Source organism: Numida meleagris, chromosome 5 (assembly GCF_002078875.1).
Source record: "Numida meleagris isolate 19003 breed g44 Domestic line chromosome 5, NumMel1.0, whole genome shotgun sequence".
Classification (NCBI taxonomy): Eukaryota; Metazoa; Chordata; class Aves; order Galliformes; family Numididae; genus Numida; species Numida meleagris.
This window is the reverse complement of record NC_034413.1, coordinates 28,632,522-28,655,328: the sequence shown is the minus strand read 5'-3', so window position 1 is coordinate 28,655,328 and position 22,807 is coordinate 28,632,522. Positions and strand designations below refer to the sequence as shown.

The 22,807-nt window shown below is 38.6% G+C and overlaps 1 protein-coding gene across 18 annotated transcripts in view; it reads left to right on the top strand.

Annotated features, from left to right (window-relative positions):
- Positions 1-22,807, top strand: part of FAM13C (family with sequence similarity 13 member C) — a 117,535-nt gene that overhangs the window by 58,184 nt on the left and 36,544 nt on the right. For 8 of the 18 annotated variants that reach the window (XM_021398565.1, XM_021398562.1, XM_021398558.1 and 5 more), the window contains 3 exons: positions 11,257-11,295; positions 15,425-15,481; positions 17,101-17,284. In XM_021398565.1, the coding sequence (XP_021254240.1) occupies positions 11,257-11,295; positions 15,425-15,481; positions 17,101-17,284 (280 nt within the window). Of the gene's footprint in view, positions 1-2,441; positions 2,487-2,534; positions 9,734-10,097; positions 10,408-11,218; positions 11,296-15,424; positions 15,482-17,100; positions 17,285-22,807 lie in introns of those variants that run through there. The other 10 variants (XM_021398563.1, XM_021398560.1, XM_021398569.1 and 7 more) reach the window with 6 other exon arrangements.

Genomic DNA, 22,807 nt, shown 5'->3' with positions numbered 1-22,807 from the left:
TTATTTCTGTTAGATTATAGACAAACACACTTTCCTAATGCTAACTTACTCTATGCATCATTTAAAATTTCAAGATACATTTATATATAATTATTTGCTTAGATTTAGACTGTGATTCTGCTTTGGTAATCATGTAAAGATTATGGATTGCAGGGCAATTGAGAACAAACATGCAGAAATGATTTAAAGGCTGACTTTTAAAAAGAGAGCTATTAAACAGGTTAGTCACAACCGTGAGTCACTTGAATTGTGAGTCATGCTTACTTTTTGTAGCTATATATTATCTGGCTTTCCTATTTCTCCACACAGCTATGAGTAATGCTGTATTAAGATGCATTACTGCTTTGGAGAATGCTTTTTCCCTACTCTGCAGGATGCCCTATCTGAATACATTTTTACATTCACAGTGTCATTATTTGGCCCATTCTTTCAACCACTGAGTTGCTGGCTGCATAAAACAAGTAATGAAATATGTGCCAAGCATTGGGTTGGTGAGTGAGAGCAAATAAGGATCCTCCTTATTAGCCTGTGATTTGCACAATTTCTGTAGGGGTTAATTTGAGATATTAATATTCATTTTGTCTTACCTGAGCCTGTTAGCCACCTGTTAGCAGCTGAGACAGGAGCTTTGGGATAGTTACACAAGATGGGGATGGTCTGTGGGGAGCAGTTCAAACAAATGTGGTGGGGGCCAAAAAAATGCCCTGAAATGGTGGCTGGATTGCTGGCTTCATAACTGTGGAAGCTGGGTTTGGATGTGGGATTCTTTTTTCATTTGTTGGTTTTTTTTTCTTCTATATTTTTGGTGAGCGTGCATCAACACAGCTGTAGTGTTAGGCATAATCCCAGAGCCTTTACAACTATCACTCCAGAAACAGAATTAGTATAGTATGTATAGGCCAAATGTTTTCAGCTTGGTGGCTACCTAAAATTATTCTGAAACTGTGTAGGTGCTTACATGTGGGCTTGAGAGCCTGGATTTGGGTTAGAAAATGTAGGCTGTAGTTCTTCAAGCATCAGGAAAGAGAGAGGAGTTACTGTAGCTCTGAATACTTCTGAATATGCCTACATTTAGACTGCAGTATGTATTGCTGTGTTTTAAAAAGTACTGTCGACACTTTTGTTACTATAAAGACAAGACTGTATTTCCACGAACAACAACAACAAAAGATATTACAGTCATGGTTTCCTGGATAATGTATTACTTTTCTCACTGGCTCTACTTCTGGGAATTTTTCTAAAGAGACTGATTCTCTCCAAAATGGATAGCTTACCTAGTAATAATGTTTTCTTTATGACTGATTTCTTGTTGATTGGTCCTACATGATTGCTAGATGAAAATTATTACTAAAATTAGAATGAAAACATGTTTCTTATTTTTGCTTCTCTGCTGAATAATATAAATCCAAGAACAATGTTCTCTGGTTTATCAAAGAGGTCAGCGTACAAACAGTTTGAATTGGAATATGTGATGATGTCATGAAGAGCACTCATTGTGCTTTCCAACAAAGAATGCCAATGCTTCAAAAGGGAAAAGCAATTTTCACTGTCCTTTTCTAACAGAACTGTTACAATAGATAGCAAAATGGTAAGGCTGCTGCCTGTACAAATGTATTTCTCATATGTTTCTGCTTCCTTTCAGCAGATCTTTTACAGGAAATATTTGAGTCACAAATAGTTTTCATAGAGGCCATGTTTGTGCAAGAAGGGGTAATTTTTTTGGTGACTTCAATTGTTGTAAAGCTGCATAAGGTCATTGTAGAGAAAATTGTTACTTTCAAATTATTTTTGAGCCTTAAAACCTGTTTTTAGCCTGGAATGAGAACTTTTAAAACAATAGCTGAAAAAGAGCATGAGGAAAGCATTTTACAACTGAAGGACTGACTGCTCTGTGTGTTCTACAGCAGTTCACTGACCTAATTCTGGAGATGTCGGTGAGGTAGTCTAAGCCAGAATGAAAAGATGGCTCTAGCAAAGTCTGTTTAAGGTCTGTTTTGGTCCTTGGAAAAAAGCGTGCCCACAAGAATTGGAAAGAGCTGTGAAGTTTGATAACAGGTAAATCAAGGATTATTGTAAGGACCTTTGAGTGGTGCCATGGGTGACAGATCACCTGCGGACTAGCTATGTCAGAATTCAGATTGTGGTAACAGGGCAAAGTTCTGCTACCTAAGAAATGGAGATGTCCCATGGGTCCCATGTGTAGGGCATGTCTGCAAACGTACTTGAACTCATTGCTATCTCTGGGTATTTTTTGCATGGCAAGGGAGCCAAGCTCACAAGATGAAAGCACACACTCTTAAGCAGTGTGTGGTGTGTCAGGAGAACAAAAAGCTAAGAGTACAGACAGCATGCAGTTATGTGGATATTTCCTTAGCTTTGTAACAAAACTAGGTTCCATGTTTCCTGTGTTTCAGAGCATGCCACAGATTTCTCTCTTTTCCCGAACAGCCATCACACAAAAGAAAATGCATTTAAGTGATGAAAAGGTAAATTAGAACATTACATGTGATGCATCTGTGCCTTTTATAAAACTGGTTTTATTCAACAAAGCTGAATATTACGTAACAGGATTATATTATTTAATTTCTGTAATTTTCTTTCTTGTCCTGCCAGAAAGACACATTCTGCCTAGAGTGTATGTTTAGGTAAAAGAGAATTTCCTGTCCTTCCTTTTATCTAAGATTTACATGTGCTTAATGGGGGGGAAAAAAGTGTTGAGTTGAACACTTACTCAAACTTCTGAAGAGCAAACTTTTATCTGTGCTGGGGAGTGATGCATCACTCTTTCAGGAAGTTAAAATAGTAGGTGGCAGGATTGGGAGCCTGGATAGAAGTCAAATGAAAGATGACTACTTGCTGTGAGAAGAAATTAAAACAGCAAGGTAGAAGCTGAGCAAGAATTGCCCACTGACCGTGGCTAATGCTGACTGGCATATTCACTGGTTTTTGGTGGAATACAAGGGCAGAAGAATAAGCTATAACTGATGAGACTTTTCTGATGTCAGCGATCATGATATCGGGAAATTTAATAGTCTTAATGGGAGGTTTTAACTGTCATTGACTGTATGTTAGAGTGAATAGGAATTCAGAAAAAAATTACTTAGAAAGAAAAAGAAGTCATGCATTTTTTTGTAGTAGAAATGAGAATGAGCAACTGGAGCTTCATAAGCCCCTTCAAGAGTAGATGAGCTAATGCCCACAAGTAAAGGGAGCTCCCCTTAGCTGTCCATCGTGACTTCATTTTATATTGTGCTTCTTTACTCGTGTTGCTTGTTGCATTTGTTCTGGATTTCTTTCATGCGCTTTTATTATTTCCTCCAGTATCAGTTTCTTTTTGCCAGCCACGTTATTTTCTGTGTTTTCTCCTTGCACAAAATTCCTAGCTATGTGGGCAGCTTTTCCTCTCTATGAGAGGCAAGGTGGCTGGGAAGAAATTGGCTACCAGTTCAGCACAGAAATAAATCAGCAAAACACAGTTCTGGGTAAGCTTTTACCATGCCTTGGGAGGGCTCCAAAGGTGCCTGTGAGAAGTTGGGTCCATCTTGCTTTTAAACTTGTGACACGGGTGAGTTCAGAAAAGGCCATGTAAATAAACAAGTTATATTGATTTTTGACTTAATGACATAATATACTCTGAAATTAATAAACAGTCATTAAATAAAAAGAATTATATCTTTAATGAAAAGATACTTACTCGAGTGAATGGGGTTAAAAAGCTCACCATGAGATCCTTTGGCTTGCCAAGCTGTATCTTCTGTGCAAATGGAGATTCCTTGTTACATGAAATGTAGGAAGCAATGTTATTGTTAGCTTTTCAGACTTAAATTATGCAGTAATGTGGCGTAAAGCTGAATTTATACCTAAACATCCAAATGTTTTTACGTACCTGTTTTGTTTCCAGATGAGAAATAGTTCTAGTTACTTATTATGCTACAGGAGCTTTACGTTACGGTTTATACTTTTGTAACTGTATTGATAACTGTTATTCTCTTTTTGAGTTTTAGTCATCACTCCTACTGTCGCGTGAGCAGTAGCAGTTAATCAGAATTCTCTGAATATAATCAAAATTCATGAATAGAAAGTCAATTATGTTGAATTTAAGTAGCATAGAATCCTACAGTTTTACATTTCACATCTGTGATTAGTGTATATATTCATACTTCATAATCTGTCTGAACCAATTAGATTTTCCTGCAGTGCAAACAAACAAACAAACAAAAAAAAAAACAGCTTAGGAGAAAGTAGGAAGTAAGCTATGAAAAAGAATTATTCTAAGACTTGAGGAGTCTTTCTGGCTTTATTCCCAGAAAGTGTTCAGGCACATCAGATCCAAGGGATTGGACCTGCTAGGCTATAAATACTTGTGCAGCCTCCTCAGGTGGCATAAACTAGCGTAGCTCTGTGTGGACCACTGGTACACCTGCCTGGCCCTCTCGGAGCAGCCTCTTGCTGTTGTAATCAGAGTGGTAGGAAAGCACACGTGTGTTTTGTAAACTAGAAAAGGGGCTTAGAGGGGGCTTGGTGTGAATCTGCTTTTAATGTTGCCTGAACTGCCTCTCAGACATTACTAGAACTAATCAGCAGTCGTCATGTACTGCTCAGTGCATGCTGGAGGAGAAGGCCATCTGCCCGTTGAAAGCACATAATTACTGATAATGGAGCTCTTTGATAATGCTAATTGAAGAGGTTTTGCCTATATGCCGCTGAGAATAAACTCTGACATCAAGCAGTGTTTGTTGTAAGTTGGTTTTGTTATGTGATTTCCAAATTGGTTTAGATTTCATTTTGTATCATTCTGGCTTGTTTAAAGGATAAAGCTGCAGGGGAACCAATGTGGTATGTACTGCTGTGTTAGTTACATGGGGAACAGTGGTTTGCAAAGTATCTCATAAGTAAATAGATTACTGCAGGTAAAAGAAAAAGGCAAGTATTGAAATCTTTCAAGTTTGTATGTAAAGAGATATGTGAAAGAATAACTGAAACATGTTTGTACATGCATGTGTGTGTATTTATGTGCACACACATTACACAACTGGATTCCCAGATGGTGAGGAGGAGTTCTGCAAAGGGAATTGTGAGTGAAAGTGTGTGCATGCTTTCTTGCTTATTTTTTCCTTTCAGAAAGTAAGCAGATTGCCCAGCATGGTCACCCTTGTTCTAGATGGTAACAGTCATCCCTTGAAGAAAAAGACAAGAGTTATGAGGTCATGTTCATGCAAACATTGTGTGTTTTTGTCATGTCTGGGCTTAACTTGAGGCAAACTGATTGTGTGGCTACATACAACACAAAGTAACACAAATGGAACATCCCTAGTCCTGGCTTTCCTTACTGTTGATGTTCATGAGATGCTTCTCTTAATAACTTTACTGTACGTAATACTAATTAATACTATTAATGTTTTCCATCATGTTTGTAGGTCTCTAAAATAATCAGTCTGGAGTATAGAGAAGGAAGCGTGACCTTACAGTGTTCCTGCGCTGTTAGATAGCTAGGATGACAAAGAGGGAACAGTGTTTAAGAAAACTACAGCCACCAAAACAAAACAGCAGGAACACATTTGCTACCATTATCTAAACACATTCTTCCCACATGCACCACTCCAGGGAGTATTATTTTGTACTGTGTCATTGCCTGTACTTGCCTCTCTTTTTTTCCTGCTGTAACAAAGCAAAAGGAGCATGGTGAGCCTGGGACACACCAGGCAGAGAAGTTCCTTCAAAAAGGTCATTCTTGCAACTCTGATGTTTTCTTAAGTCAGTGGTGCTAAAGATCAAATTTTCTTAAATAAGGATGCTTATTTTTAAGGCTAGTGATCTGTTGAAGCGTTCTGGATATCTAATCAGAGCTGAATGTGTGTTTATTTTTCCCCCATCTCGCAATGCTCAGAAGAAAAACTGGTTCTGAATTAGTTGTCTTTTGCGACTAGCCTGATTTTTTTTTTGTGTAACCCTGCTGGAAATTGTTCTCCTGTCTGTGGCAGTACCAAATTACCTGCAGTGGATGACTGCAGTCAAGCAAGTTTTAGTGTCTTTAATGGCTCAGTCACTAGCATCAATTTGACTGGTACAGCTGAGTTTATCAGGCAGCCTAGTGCATGCTGGATAATGATTCTTGGGATTCTTCTCTACAGAGAATTTTTGCAGAGCAGAATGGACTTCATAAAGCCACTTTTTCTCTAATAATGAGATTGGAGGTGCTGTTCTGTGTTTCCAAAACAACACAGCACAATTAATCTAGTCTACAGACCTGTGTGAAATTTGCTTTTGCCAGCTGGCCAGGGCACCTGTAGCACAGCAGGTGTGTGCAACCAGAGCACTGGAACCGTATGGGACTAAGTGGCTCTTAGATCAGAATCAGAATTTCCAGTCGGCACAGAATTGTGCATTTCCATGATATTTTTCCATTTGAAAGACCAGGGATTTGATTGGCGTGTGGCTGTGCCTTTTGGACAAGGATAGCCATACCTCTCCCAGTACAACCTGGATGTACTATGGAAGCGTGTGTGGGATTTATGGGCACACTGCTTAGGAGGCTTGAGTAAGTAAGTATGCGCAGCTTAATTGCTCACTAACGTGACATGAGCAAATATAGCCCAGAATGTCTGTGCAATTACCCAAAACTTTATCCAATCCAAAATACCTTACAGAATTGTCCTGGAATGGATTACAGCAACTGTGCCTGCACCTATGCTCAGCTGGAGTCTCTTCCTGTGTGAGCATGTCTGTGGATTTTAAGACATACAGCAGGATCAGCTGAATGCCTTTTTTTCCCCCAGGTCCATTAACTCAGATGATGTGCTAATTAGGTCACTGAGAAAATCAAAGATACAGAAAACCGGATTGAGTGTTCACAAACCAGCTCCTGCATGTAATTGCAGTATTTTAGTTTAATTTGTCTTAAGATGTTTTTTGATATCTCTGAGAATGTTACCCATAAAAAGGCAGACTGCATGTCAGGCAAACAAGCTGTGGAACACTTGAATATTTTGAGCTGCTTGAGAGTAGCATTTGGTATTTCTCACTCCAAGAAAGAAACATGTGACTTCTCTCTCAGATATTTATGTTTATACCTTAGTGATCAGAGAATAGCAGAAGTATCCTGCAGGAACCATTTTGAGGAGGGGTCAACACACCGAAATGATCCATAGTGCTAACATTGTTCTGCAGAATGATCCTTGCTCTTAGCCCATAAAAATCCGGTGCATTAGAAGAGAACAAAGTCGTTGAAGGTGGAGAGGAGTGACTGTAGAGTCCATCCATTTGTTTTCTGCTTAAATAAAAGTGTTCAGTCGTAACTGTGATCTCTGAAGCAGCGGTGCAACCTGACAAGCAAATGTATTTAATCTGCTCCTGGTGGGTTTGAATGTATTCTGTCTACAAAAGCATATGCTATATATGTGCGCAGGTAGGATTAAGTGCATCTGTGTTCTGCTACAATTTGAGAGAGAGCTGATGGACTGTTGGAGCACTTCAGGGCATTGCTACTTGGCAGGAACACACGTACTTGAAGGCAAACAAATTTGCTCAATATTTTTATGAGTCTCTGAGCTCAGCTGGTTCTGGCGGAGATGACTTAATCCAGAGAAGCAGTAGGGGAGAGCTCATTCCAGCTTTCCCTTTATTTGGGAAATGGAACATGAGTAATGTCTTCCCAGACAGGAGGGAGCCACTGTGGCCTCCTTGCCATGCGCAGCGTGTCATACTGCATCTCTCATGTCCCTCCACTGCATCATCCAATGCAGCTCCTTTGTATGGCCTAACCATAGTGCAAAATGCAATCGTCTCTGGTGCAGCCATTTCAGCACAACTCCTTTGTACTCTGTGGAATATCAAATAAAATAATAATAAAGAAAACAGTCTCACAGTAAATGCTATACTCACTCTATAGGATTGCACTGAATTTGTCATTAGTGGATAGTAAATGTTAAATACAGAAATACTAACTTCCCAGAACCTTAGATAGTTTAGAGTTCTTTGTAAATTGGTAATTTTCCATCCAAACATTCAGGTTAGTTCCCAGCACAAATTCTTCATTATTCAGTGCTTAAGGTTGAAAGGCCTCATCATTTACTAGTGTCAGAAATGTTATGAGAACTTAGATGAGCAAATTCTAGAAATTGTGGCGAAGATGCTGCACACGTGAAACCAAGCTGCCATGAAGTCCGCAGGTAGGTGAGCATTTAGACAACTGCAGATTATCACGTTTCACCATTTCTCCTTTTTGTCTGGCCTTATGGTCTTGACTGTGCTCCATTCTGCTCTCTTGAAGCCAGAACTGCTTTTTGCAAGTATATTACAGTCTGGCCTCTACCTATATGATCACATTCAAATTGTCTCACTACCTCTCTCTTCTTTTAAAGTCTCTGCAACTAGACCATAATGTCTTTATATATAATTCATTGGCTGATACATGTTTATAGTACCACCTAATGTATTCTGAACTTACGAATGTTTTTATAATTTTTATACTGAGCATGTCTTTATTACATACAAAACTGAGCTGGCGACCAAGTGATTCCCATCTCAGTCTTCCTCCTGAACTAGCAATAATTTTGGTGAGAAAAAAGCCAGGAAGAATGGAATGTCTATGCCAATCTACTTGTCAGCCATAAAAAGACCACCCATAACTCAAATTTTAAGAAATGAACAGCAACGTATTTCAGAATCCTGATATCTCCAAACTATATGGAGATGCTTGCTTTGGAGTTTTCCAGCATTTTTATTGTCAGCTGAGAGCTGGGTGAAAACAAAACTAGGAACTTTTAAACAAGGAATTATTGTTCCAAAAATACTGTATAGGAAAAATATGAATCTTTAAACTGCTCAACATAAAAAAGGAAAAACTGATATGAAAGCCTTTATTTCAAGGATAAAAAGTTGTATTTTAGTTACCTCAAAATGTAAAATACTTAAATGTATACCTTACTTTACTGAAGTGTAGCTTACTTTACATAAAGGTGTATAATTATTTTCTTTAGGATTTCAGGATGATGAGAAACCTGAAACATCATCTGAAATTGGTGACAAAATATATCTGGCACTGTAACTTTCAGTATGTTGAAGAGTAGTGTTTTATAGCGTTTCAGGCCTGATTGGCTTTAACTTGGCCACTGAAGATGAAGTAACAGCCATATATATTATGCTTTCCCTCTATATATTTGCCTCTGGAGCATAGAGGGAATAGACGCAGGTTCAAGCGTGTTTGGTGTTGGCTCATAATGCAGAGTCTTGCCCAGAGCACATGGGAAGCATGTTAGAGCTATGTGGGTAGCCACAGGCCCTAGCCAACATCATTTGTGAAAGAAGCTTCTCCCTTTAAAGAGAAATTCCTTCCTTCCATGAGTAAAAGAATGTAAAGTTATTGTGAGTCTGCTGTAGCTCCTCCCTTGGGTTCCCCCAGAGGAAGGTTGGCTTTGTCTATCTTATGGGAAGATTAGCTCTGAAACAGGATCCTGGTTTTAGCTGGCCTCTATTTTCATGTATTTACTAATGTTATTCTGTTTTATGTGAAACTTTTGTGTTGGTTTGGCTTTGTTTTTTGTTTGTTTGTTTGTTTGTTTGTTGCTTTTCTGAATGATTTCACATCCTTACAGGAAGAGACTATCCCATAACACTGGTAGAGCATCATATCTAAAACAAATGGAAGTTTGTGAGTGACCTGAAATAAATGTAAAGTGCTTGCCTAGAAGAGATTTAGTAACAGCTGTATAGCACTGAAGTTCATACAAACAATGTAAGAGATGACATTTTAAACTTGGTTTCAGTCCAAAGAATCTCTGTTTTACAAACTGGTTTTCAGTCATGTTCTGTTACTAGTAATAACAGCAAGGTGCTGCAGTATGTTTGCACAGGGGGTGAATTAGCAGAGAATTTGACCGTAGCACTTAGAAACTGACAGGTTATGTTCACAAGATCATTCTATTTTCTCTCTCCTTCTTGCATGTGTGTAGGAAGGGGAGTGGGGATAAATACATAGTGTCTCTTTAAGATCTGCCCTAATCAATCTGTGATGCTTAATGTGATGTTGTGATTAAAAGCTGTGATTTCTCCTTCATTTTTTCTGTTCACTTCCTCTCACAAAACCTGTTTCTTTGTAGGGCAGAAGTCCTTACAGACTGATCCCCAGATAATTTGTGCCATGAAATAAATTGCTATGTATATACAAATATAGAAAAGAGCAAACACTGGGCAAGCAGGCAGGGAGGCTGGGAAGAGATGAAGATAAGGCACACCGCCAGTGCTGTTGGGGAGAGAATGGAAATTGTCATTTCTGTGGCCCTTGTTGCTGCTGCAGACACCACGCTGTGATGCGAGCTGCTGTGGGGAGGAGATGCTGCACCTCTCTGTGTCCCTGTTCCACGTGCTGCTGGAGGCTGTGTGGTGCCGTTGTCACAAATAGGAGTGCTTGTAAGATGCTGTTGTCTGCATTTCCTTCTCCTCTTCCTCCTCCCAGCTCTGATGTGTCTCAGTGAGAATGGATTTTGTTCGTTTTCTGCTGCTAAGATTTCAGAATGTTCCAACCCTGTATTTACTGAATTTGAGAGGTGTTGTTTTAAGGGGAATTCTACCGCTGCCTCATAACCAGGCATTTGCTGTATCCTGAGCTGACCCTTCCTGAATGTATTACATCAAGTCTGAAAAATTTTGCTGCAGGAGGGCAGCAGCTTATTCCTTTCTTAGGAATGGTTTCATCTATTCCTTGCTGTTTACTTAATAACCTTTTGCTACTTGAACTACCCTTTCTGCCAGATTATTTTTTCATTGTTTCCCCTGGGGTCTGACTGTGAGCTGAGTGTATAAAAGACCTCCAAATGAGAAGAAAAAACCTCCAGATATTTTAGCAACCCTATTTAAGTAAAGAAAAACAACATTGTGTTTGATTAGCCGATTGCATAGAACAAACGTTTAAAGAACAGAATGCCAAATACTTGTTTGTAAACCTATGACTTTATTAGCAGCAGCGTTACTGTTATAACAGAATGTGATCCCTTTCTGAGCCTTGCAGGCTACCTGCATCCTCATATTTATTCAAAGCACTGCTGGATGGGCTTTGTAAGTGTTGTAGGGCTAATCCCCGTGGCTCCTTGATTATGAGCATGTGCAGAGCAGCTGAAGGTACAGTCGCGCACATAGAGCTAACGCACACAGGCTTGCCTTGCAATGCCATGTTTGTGCATGTGTTTCCACAACTGAGAAAGAAACAGGGAGCCTGCCTGCCTTGCTGACTTGTCTGATGTTTTCTTGTTTCTGTTTCAGCATTCAGGATAAATCCTTCAACACCACAGCTTTAGCAGAGTAAGTGAACACTTTAAAGATGTGCCTTATTTTTAAATAAGAGTGGTAGAGAATAATTGTAAGTACTGTGTGAGAAGTCCCCCAGCTTTCTGTCATATATTTTGATTCAGTTTTTTTTAATCTAAGTATATTATTGAGACTCTGAAAAGAATTACATAAAACAGTTGCCTTTACATTTTGTGAGACCATTTAGCAATAAGGTGATTGTCTGGGAGGATATAAATTTGACGTACATCACAAATGTTTAAATGCATGATTTCAATGTAGGATAAATCTCCTGTGAATGTATTGCTCATTTCAGGTGCTGATGATCTCGACAAACACAAGTGTGTCAGAACGCATGCTCTGTATTTCCTGCATGTGTCAGTAGGAAAAAAAATTCTTTAAAAATGTTTTGAAAAAAACCCCACAAACAAACACAAAAACATTATTTAGACAGACCAAGCACGTTGCTCCTTTGTAATGAATTTTATAAACTCATTTGAAGAGTTTTCATCTTTTATCATGATCATAAGGACATATACATTGATTTTGTTGTTTTAAAGAGACAACAGAAGATGAGGCCATTAGAAAGTTACAAAGGCAAAGACTTTAGGAAGGATTACAAATGAAATGATCTTTTTAATTTCATTTAAAAACACTTCAATGTAGGTATTCTCTGTTTTATTTTGCATGCTTTTGATTGTTTCAAAAGCTTTTAGGGAAGACTCTTTAGCAGTAATGTACCAAGTAGTATTTTAGGAAGGAAGTGATTTATAGATTTTTTTTATGTATTAGATGAATTTTACACTACTAAAATGCTTGTAATTTAAAAAACCCTAGCTGGACTGTGATCTGTTTGCTTAAGTGTTTTGGGGAGAGGATGCATTCTGAAAGCAGGCCAACCTGTAATTTAGTCTGAGCTATCACTGAGCATTGTCAAAATCACTAAAGGAAAAGGTAAGCAATACTTCTTGAGGGGGTCTAAATAATTTTTCTCTTGTACATTCATTTCCTTGCTTTATTTGATATTTTACATTACTCACTCTTTCTGTGTGATTGTGGTAAATACAGAAAGATTTAATAGGATATAATTAATCGTCAGATCATTTTGAATTGTTTCCATGTATCCCTGTTATTTAAGTGATGAATTGTGGTATGTAAAATTCATAAAAGCATAGCCAGATTTCAGGTAGTATATATTTTTTAATATTTTTGTCTCCTTTCCTTTGCTCTGTCCCCTGACATCCATTGTTTCCTGTAGAGATTCCCCTGGCATGGCCTGGTGCTGCCTGCCTCACCCTTGAGGTTTTCTGGGACGTGGTGTGTGGTGGTGGTGGTTTTGCTCAGTGGAGCTTTGTGTGATCATTAAGACAAGGGCATAAAAGCTGAGTGTTTGGCATCCTTGGGGAAAGAAAAGGGAGAGAGGTGCAGACAGGGCTGTGTGGAGTGGAGAGGCAGCAGCGTGGCAGAGCGGGGCTGTTGTCTGAAGGCTGAATCTTCTCAGTTAAACTGTTGTTGGTTTTGTTTCGGGGCTTTTAATTTTTAATCTAATCTTACCAAACATAGAAGTAGAAACATGCTTTTAGAAAACAAAGCAGGCAAACAACATCATTTAAAAGGCATTGTCTGACTTGTTTTCCAGAGTTGATTTCCCTAAATTCTGTTTAAAGCTTGCCCCCAAAGCCTGCTTTTGAGAACTGCTGAGAACACACAATTCTTAAAGATTTCAGCTCTTGTTGTTTATGCTGACCATATCTGAAAATAGGTTTCTTCTATTTAGCAAAATAAAGAGAGAGTTTACCATGCAACTGTAGACATTCCCATTTGGCTTTTTCTGTCTTGTAGTAAAGGCTGAATGATATAAAATCAATGAAACAATACTTTCAGGAACATAGCTCCAGATAAGGCAAGTGCCTGGGGCTGCTGTGCTCCCAGCAAGCCATGCATGCAGCCTGGTGGAGACGTTCACATCTTAAAGGTCAAGTTCGTAAAAGTAAGCAGTTTTCCAGCTGTACTTAAATGGTTGCTATTGAAAGGTGAAAATGGAAAAAAATTGAAAAGACAGTCTCACTAAACCATCTCTGGAAAACAGAGGCATTGCTAGAGAGTCAGAGCAACGTCTGTCTAGATTGAGATCTTATCCTTTATGTCAAAGGGCTATCTGCTATCCATTGTAAGGTTCAACCCATATGGATTTATGACTTGAAGCTGCTCTGGTGTATACTCTGATGTTTCAGGAATGAGTAAGATGCTGCTGCAGTTTTTCTGTTTTTTTTTTTTTTTTTTAACATATCAAACTCTTGCATATCCCTCTAGCAGTTAATTACAGCTAAAGTTGCACAGTGAGGTTTAGAAATGGGAGAAGAACATAATGTGTGTGTGCTCATATGCTCAAGCTAGTGTCAAGAACACACAGGCTGCATTTCTTAAAGAAACCAAGGTGAAAACACTCTGTGCTTTCATGGTAGCTATTTTCATTATATCATGAATTCATCTTTTTGAAAGTCCTATTATGGTCTCGGTCTTAAGCAGTGTCTTGCATGAGTTTCGTTGGTTAATATTAATCCTTGCTGAGAGAAAAAATTCTATTCACCCTTTCAGATTTGGTGCTTCTGAACTTCCTCACAATCTTCTTTGCATGATGGCCTCTATCTTCTCTGATTCGTTAGTGCTTATCTTTTCTGTCTGCTGTTATCTTGTTAGTCAAATACATTTTATCATGCTCACTTGGGGTATTTGTAACTTGTCTTCATTTATGACTGTAATCAGTTACTAGATGCTCAGTTAGACTTTCTGCTTCTCCAGCTCACCCTTATTACAGCCAGCTTAGAGCAGGTGATTGCTTGGCGTACTTGTCCAATTTAAGGAGTACACACACAAATATGCACACATGGACTTGGCTGACAGGCCTGTGTTCAGTTGCCCACCATCCTTCCAGAGAGAAGGGGACGACTGCACCCACTGCAGGAATATTATGTGATTAGTGGGAATGTGCAACTCTAGGTATATGTTCCAGTTGCATGCCGCAAATGCTTTCATCCAAATGCTGATCTATTCAGGAAGTGTAAACACTTGAGTGTCCCTTTAAATAATTTCTGCAGCAGTCAGGCTTTTGATAAAGACTCTGGCAGAAGACTGGTAGGGAAGAGGAATATGTTAAAAACCTTGTCATCAAATTGCAATGCAGAGCTATGAAATTATCACTTACGTGCTCTGCCCTAAGCTGGACAGCTCTTCTAAAAATGTAACAAGTCAGCGGAAGTACAGACTGCTTCTCCCATAATGAAGAGATTCTTCTGCCAGCTAACTTCCAGTGATCCAGGCCTACTTAGTGTCTGCGCCCTGTGAGTATGAACAGAGGGTGAGGAGATGGCCCCGACTTTTCCCCAGAAATAATACCTGGGAAGGGTCTGTACTTATTTGTTGGGAGTGTGTGCATATGAATGTATGTACATTTACTTGAAGAAAAATTGTGTTTTTTTGGCTTTGCAGTTGTTTAATTCTTTAAAGTTAAGCCATGGTGCCCAGTATGCTGTTCGTCAGTGGTATTTTGCATATTTATCCGAAACTTCTCTGTTTGATTATGCAGTCCTAGGGCAATTGTGTTGTTTTTTACTTAATGGGATGGAATTGATTGTGATTCTTCATGCGTTTTTAAAAAATTCTGACAGTTCACTTTTTAAGATTAATGATAATTTTGTAGTTTATTTGGGAATTTCTTTCCCTGCTGCGTGGAGCACAAGGAATGACTGCTCTACTGTTGTTAATGTTTTTGTGAGTCTAAGAGAAATTGTTTCAAATTATTATTTTTTTTTACATGGAATATATTTTAAGAAATTAGAACTCAGACTTTCTTGTAATTTTCCCAGTAACTTCTGAATTCATTGTCATCATTACTCTCAGCTGGCTGAAGAATGTTTGCCAAACTGTGTACACTTAACATTTCAAATTCTTTTCTTCCTCTGAGATTTAGACTTAGAAATTTAGATTAGTGGAGAAGCTGTGGCATTAAATGAATCCAGCCAAGGTGTGAGAAAATAAATTATGTTTATGCTCAGTTTGAGCTGCATAGTCATGATTATTAAAAGCTAAATTTCTGCAGTAGCAGAAATTATTTATCAGCAATTATTTTGTATCCGTTTCCAAGGTGTGATGAGGATTCAGATTCTGTTTGTGAAGCTCAAGCAGCCAGTTCCAGCCTCAGGTATTCTACTCCAAATTTTGTCTGAAATACACTGGCAACAAGTAAAACTGCCAGAGTGCATCTTTTAAACCATTAGAAACCTTTATTATCAAGAGAATGCAATATTTCTAAGGTATTATCTGCTATAGCTATTACTATTTGTGGGAAGTGCATATTTGTATTAAATATTTATGTACAAACAATATAAGAATTAAATGTTTTATATAAATGTAGTATGTTCTATGTTTTAAAACTTAAAGTCATATTAGTTTCCTTCAGGTACAGCTCTGAAACTATTACATTGAATTCATCTGTACAGCACCTGATACAAAGCAGTAGTAAATGGAGCTGTGTAACTGTGCAAGGATACACACATTGAAGAGTTTTTGTGAGGGGAAAAAAAAATCCTTCACACTAACTGAAGTATTCTTGACATATGATTCTCTCATGGCTATGCCTATCTGTTAATTGCTAGAGGATGCAACATAACCTTTTGGAAAGATTCTTTAAATCAGACAATACCTTAAAATTAGCAACACTTCACATTGTTGAAATACCCATAGGATATAAAGCAAACTACCCTGTAACTGTAACAACTGCCTTGGAGGACACTTGCAGAAGGCATAGGCAGCAGTGGTTTTAAGTCTGTAAACACCCTGCAAGCATCCATCTGGAGGCTGTTGGGTCACAGATGGAAAGTGAGTTTGGCAGCTCAGAATCCTCAGGATAAAATGTTGAGTTACCAAGGTAGTATTTCTAAAAAAAAAAAAAAATCTCAGGGCATTTTAATTCAGTAGCCCTTGAATCCCTCTGTTGTGGTAGTTTCACACCAGGAAAGAGCTCATCTCTCAGTTAACCCTTACTTGATCAGCTGAAGCTAACATCTAGATCCTGCTTCAGGGTTGCTTCTCATGGAATACATTAGATCTGCCTAGGGTTGGTTTGACTGGGTGCAGATAAGACCAGCGGGGTCTTCTATAGGACAGGGTTTCACCCTGTAGAGTATGCAAAGTTCAGTGATTTCCAGAGTATCCATGATCAACAATGTCTATTTAAACCAGCAGATGCCCTGTTATAAAGGGGGACCTTTCTGCAAACTGGTAGCACATTCTTCTTATTCCTTCTACCCAAACATCTCTCCTGTTGTTCAAACCCTACTTTGAGTGCTTACCTCCCTTGCTCTGTACAGAAGCCCTCAAAATATGAGGAAGAAACTGTCAGAAGGGAAGTGTGACTATAGGTAGAAATCACTCTTGCGTAACATCATTTTTGTGGGATTGCAAACTAGTGTGAAGCATTGGACAAGGAGAGGTCTGCTGCATGAGCCAGTTCCAGCTTTCATTTGGGGAGTATGAAATGTAACACTGAGGGCAAAGAGTGCCTCTAAAACTAGTCTTATTCAAATGGCTCCCTAACTGAATATGTAATAATATGAACAGTAGTTTAGCTTGTGAATTTTCAATGAACAGTAGCCTCTTACAGTAATTTTACTAACATAAGCACTGTTTGTTTGGTGTCTAGACAACAGCTTTGTAAAATTGAAACACCATGAGTAGCTAAGTTCTTGTTGCTGTTCTTCATAATGTTTTGACAGGTGTCTGAAGTCCTGTCTGATGGATTTCTTTTTAATTCTCTTACAGAGATGATGATAACAAAGAAAATTATCCGGACAACACAGTTATCGTAGAAGAAAGGCGTCTGCCTTTGCAAGACACTCAGCAGCACAAAGAGCCGGCTTTGAATACTGATATGGGCAACTTAAAGCTAAGAAAGCCTAAGCCCATCGCAAAGTTAGAAAATGGAAAAGGCCACGAGGAAAGTCAGGTAAAGACTGAATTTACTAATGGTAAGTTTATGGGACAATGTCTGAGCAAACACATTTTGAAATGCAAACTGAAAAGTGAAGTCCATAATGTGATTACAGTTCTACAGTAATCTACTCCAATTTTCAGGGACCTGGAGTTCTGGAACCTTCCTGTAATGGTAGGCAATTTCTTGGAGGCGGGGAATTGCAGGGAGGTTGCAGGTGTAGTCAGAAGTGAGTAGAGAGCCTACCTCCAGAAGTACAAATCTCTTCAGATTACCTGTGACTACTTGATTAGACTCCTTCTGTTTTATTTGACTGAGGATCTCTTACAGTAGTATTTTGGCTGCCTGTGGAAAGGTTTGATATGTCTTACTTTCTGTTTTTCTCATCCTTAAATAATACATTCATTTGAAAAGACTGCAGTGTGTAGTACTACTGCTCTGCCCATGGGCTTCTTTGGGTTGAGCTGAGGGGAGGAGAACTGTACCTTTTCTAAAAGCTATTAAAAAAAAAAAAAGCTATAAATGAAGAAGTCTCTGCAGCTGACAGTTCAGGTATGTTGCTGCATATGCTCCAGATTTACTACCCCCCAGCATTTTCTGGAAGTGCCTCTGTTCCCTCCCAGTGCATCCCAAGTTTTGTCTCATGTGCAGTGTAAAGGATTGAGCTCTCCTCCAGGTTTAACTCTTCAGCTAAAAATATTCTCGTGACCGGGAACACTGATGTTAACTTTGGTATACTGGCAGCATGTAGTAGAGACAAGGCCTATGAGATGTCTGTAGTTCATCTCTTCTTTTATGTTTGGCGTATACGTCTGTGTTTTGTCTCTTCTTGTTTGTGGATGGAAATTTGTAGAGAGTTTTCTGAAGTGTTTTGAACCCTTCTGGGGCCCCCAGTACAAGAAAGATGCAGAGCTCTTGGAACGAGTTCAGAGGGCCACCAAGATGATCAGAGGGCTGGAGCACCTCTTCTGTGAAGAAAGGTTGAGGGAACTGGGCTTGTTTAGCTTGGAGAAGAGAAGGCTCTGGGTAGACCTCATTGTGGCCTTCCAATACTTGAAGGGAGTAAATAAACAGGAGGGGGAATGATTGTTCACAAGTGTGGATAGCGATAGGACAAGGGGGAATGATTTTAAACTGAGACAGGGGAGATGTAGGTTAGATATTAGGAGGAAGTTTTTCACTCAGAGGGTGGTGACACACTGGAATGGGAGGTCCAAGGAGGTTGTGGATGCCCTGTCCCTGGAGGCATTCAAGGCCAGGCTGGATGTGGCTCTGGGCAGCCTGGTCTAGTGGTTGGCAACCCTGCACTCAGCAGGTGGGTTGAAACTCGATGATCTTTGAGGTCCTTTTCAACCCAGGCCATTCTATGATTCTGTGATTCTTCATAGACCAGGCGTGATTATGGTCCTTTTTTTTTTTTTTTTTTGGATTTAGAATGGGAATGCGTTGTTTTGGCTGACATGTCTTTCATTCAAGATGAGGAATTTCTTTTTGGAGACAAAAAACAAAAGCCAATAACATGCTAGTGGTATTACTGCAGTCTCTTTCAGAATATCAGCATCAGCTCTTTCCCCGCTCTTCTTGCATGCTTTTTCTGGAGTTTATCTCCAAGATAAGTAATGAAGTACTAACTTCTGCAATTTTTTTTTAATTTTGTGGATGTATTGCATTACTAGGAAATATTATGTAGGCTGCAGGTAGATGAGATGTACGTGCTTATTGGCAGTTAAAAGATGATGGGAAATTTTGCCCAGTGAAGGGCAAGTGGAGACGAAGAGTTATGAGAAAGTCATAAGAAAGGGCAAGATCTGACTCATAGATCATCTCTTGCTCTTTTGGCTACCTCTGAATCTCCTGTCTGCCCCCTTCCTAATTATGTCATTCTTGCATCTCTCACTCAGTGAGAGGTAATACAACACACATTTGCTGCTCCATGGTATTTTATGTGGCCTAAAGATGTTAAATGAAAATGTTTTCTTTCATGGGAAACTTTTTGTTCATAAAATTAGACTGTCATAAAATACTAGCGCAACTCAGATTTACAGTCTCTGGAATAAAACACGGTGTCAGGCAAATATTTTTCTAGGGCTTAAATTAGGAAAAACAAAATGTTTAACATGCCTGTGAAAAACAAGGCTCTGTTTGCAGAAGTGCTGTGTGTGGAGCACAGTGCTTTGTTTCTGTGTGGAGGCCCTCACTGAGATCCTTGTTGTGTTGCGACCTTCAAAACCATATTGCAGATGTGTTAGCAGCCCTTAGTTTTAGTTGGTCATACCTTTCTCCCTCCATTTTGAAGCTGAAAGTGAGTTACTGCTGTGATTTTTCTAGTAGCTCTTATTTATGTGTATATGGCTGTTACCTGGAAAAGTGGACCAGATTGATTCTTTGAAACACTGCAACTGTATATACTTTCCTTTTGTGAAACATCTTGCCACCAAGCCATTCAGTGAGATAACGTACATAAAAGCAGCTGATATCACACTGACAAACAATCATGTTACAAAATGTGTTGTAAAAGAAAACTATGATGCACTGCAAATGGTGACTAAACTGTTCATCCTCATTTTCCTGGGTTTATTGATACAGAGTGCTTTTTCTGTGGACTTCTCACTTCCCTAGCTGGAGTTTTCTGCCACATGAAAAACAGAATGTGACAGTACCTCTTTTAAAGATGTTGCTCTGATAAGCCAAGAGTATTTTCTACTCACAGCTATATGCTATAAGCCTATGAGCTGTATTTTTAGAAAATAGTCTCTTTAAAATCAGAAGAGTCTTCTGGTAAATAAGTTTGCTGCATGTATTGAAAGGATTTAAATCTGAATAGGATGAATGTTTGAATAGGAAGCAAGTTTGTGTGCTTTTCTACTAGAGAGAGTCCAGGTGATTTCCATTGTAGAAAGGACACTGAGAGGGAGCGGGTGTCTGTGCTCAAGCAGAGGAGGATGGCCAGCAAGGGGATTTGGGGCTTCACAAGGCTCACAGTGTGCTGAAGTGTGATTTTTGTTTTTTATGACACAAGTGTAATATTGTGGTCATGTAACCTAGATCTTGATGAATAAAAGATTATTGAATTTACAGAGATGATTAGCAGGACAAAATCCAATAAAAATTCAGTACTGGATGATTTCAGCTGACCAAATATGAAATGATACAAAAACACTAAAGAAAAGCTGTTCATTGGATATTGTATGCAGTTATTTCTTTGGAGGCTAGAGCTGGATGTGGGGGGATTTGTAACCTTTCCAAAGTATTGAAATGGAGGCAGGCTGCTGGAATGTGCATCTGCCTTAGTGCTCCAGCTACTTGGGTTCACCTTTCCTGTGGTTTCATGAACTTTTCTTTTTTTATCAATTCTGCACCATTGACCTATAGAATATAAAATTAAATAGGACTTTTTGCATTTCAAGATATAAGGAAGCATATATTCAGAACTTCCTTCAGGGATTAATTGTGAGGTCAAATGGAGAGGAATGGAAAGTACTCTTTCCTAATGCTTTCCCCTACCACTGACCTTTGATGCACAATGATGACATAGATTATTAATTTGATACATTTTTAGAGTCCTTACTGATATTGAAATATATTTATAAATTGACACTAGATGCATTGGTAAAATAAGATAAAGTTCAGTTTTTAAGCTATATTATTAAAGTAAATGGCTATTAAAAGGAATGGATGGCCTCACAGTAGATAGTTAGAGATGGGAATACTGAAAACTGCTGTGGGAAATATTTTGAGTATAAACTTAAGTGATAAAAGTGCATTAATTTCAAAAAACTTCCAGTAATTTGGCATAAAAATTGCAATTTCAAATACGCAGAATTAAAAAAAAATATAAAGCCAATGTTAAGACAACAATCACGTGAACACTTGAACATACAAGGCCACCTACAAGTTCCACTTTTTAGGTATATTCTGATTGTGTTCAAACTTTACTTGCCATCTATTCAATTTACTGTCCATTAAACATACCTGCATCTTTTCTTGTTGACTGATATTTTCAAGAGGGTTAGAAGGTACTTCTGCTCAGGGCTTCAGCCCTGGCTGTTTTCTGCACTGATGCAGTACCACAATGTATGCCAGAGCTCTGGCTGTGCTGGTGCACTGTTCCCAGGTGCAGGAGACCATACTCAGGAACTAGCCTTTGAAGGGAGCTAAAAGGGCTTGTGTGCTGGATAAGACATCTTTAGGTTGCAAAGAACTTTGTGGAGATCAGAACAGATAAACTGCTGTGTAAACACAGCAGAAGTTTGTGTGTCTGTAACTGTAATTCAGATGCTCTGATAGAAGATGGATTATGACATGCTTTGGTGTTTTTTTCATTTTTGAGGAAAGCATTAAACAAATTAGCCTGTGAAACAGAAGCTGCTTAATCTCAATATGCGTATGCATGGTGCTAGTTTTTTTTTGCTACTTCCATACCCACATAATATTTGTATATAAAGCAAATACCATGGTAGCGATGATGCAGCATTAAGTCTTCTAAGTATTGCCTGGAGATTTCCATATTCACAGACTGCTTACCAGATGCAGCCTAACTATAGAAGCCACGATCCATAATGAAGAAAAAGAATTAACATGGAAGACAGCAGTATGCTCTTGATTGCCTCTGACACATCAGGAAGGGATTTCATTGCTCTTAAGAAGAAGAGATACGTTAAATGGTGCTACCGTAAGATTACTCTGTAACATCCTTATAAATTTACTTACAAACAAATCAAGCAAACAACCAAAACAAATCACAACTGGAAACATCCCATGATCCTCACCTAACAGCACCTTGAGTTGCCATATTCTGCTGTTACTGGAGGGCGGTACTTGTTGCAAAAGAGGCTTTTTCTGAAGTAAATTTACCACTTGAATGCAGGTTTGGTTTTGGACCTTAACTGGACTGAATTTCTTTGACAAGTTAACTTAGCAGTCTAACATTAAGAAGATGGTGGCATTCAGATAAGCTTCTGTAGTACCCAAAGTTGTATTTTTACCTGTATTAACAGCTGTTGTGGTCAACTTTTGAATCCAAGCCCATCTAAGCATGAATATTTATGCTTCTGTAAATGCAGTACAGACATAACCCATGACTGGACACACGTGGTGTATGTTAGAGGTAGCACATGACTGCTGCCTCTTGGGTACCTTACTGTGTGATGGTGACAGCTGCCTCTTTCTGGAAATAGATTTCAACATTATTTTTATAGATCTCATAGTGAAGTAGGATAAATTAATGTTCTCTTATTGAACAAATATCCTGGTAGTTTGTAAGAGGACTTTGGCTAAAATAAATTGTAATAGTATAGTTAAAATATCATCATGAAGAGAAAGAAAAAGTAAAATGCCAGTGACTGGGTTTTTTTAAATCTATTTTACCAGGTCTTTTTACAAATTCATTTAGTCCTTCAACATTAATTTTTAGAGGTGGTTACTGAATATTTCTCCAGAGATGAGATCGCTTAGGCAACTTGCTGAAATGTTAAAACCTTTATTAAAGTTTACAGTTTTTAAAAAGTGTAATTTAGTTTTGTTTAAGTAGTGTATCTC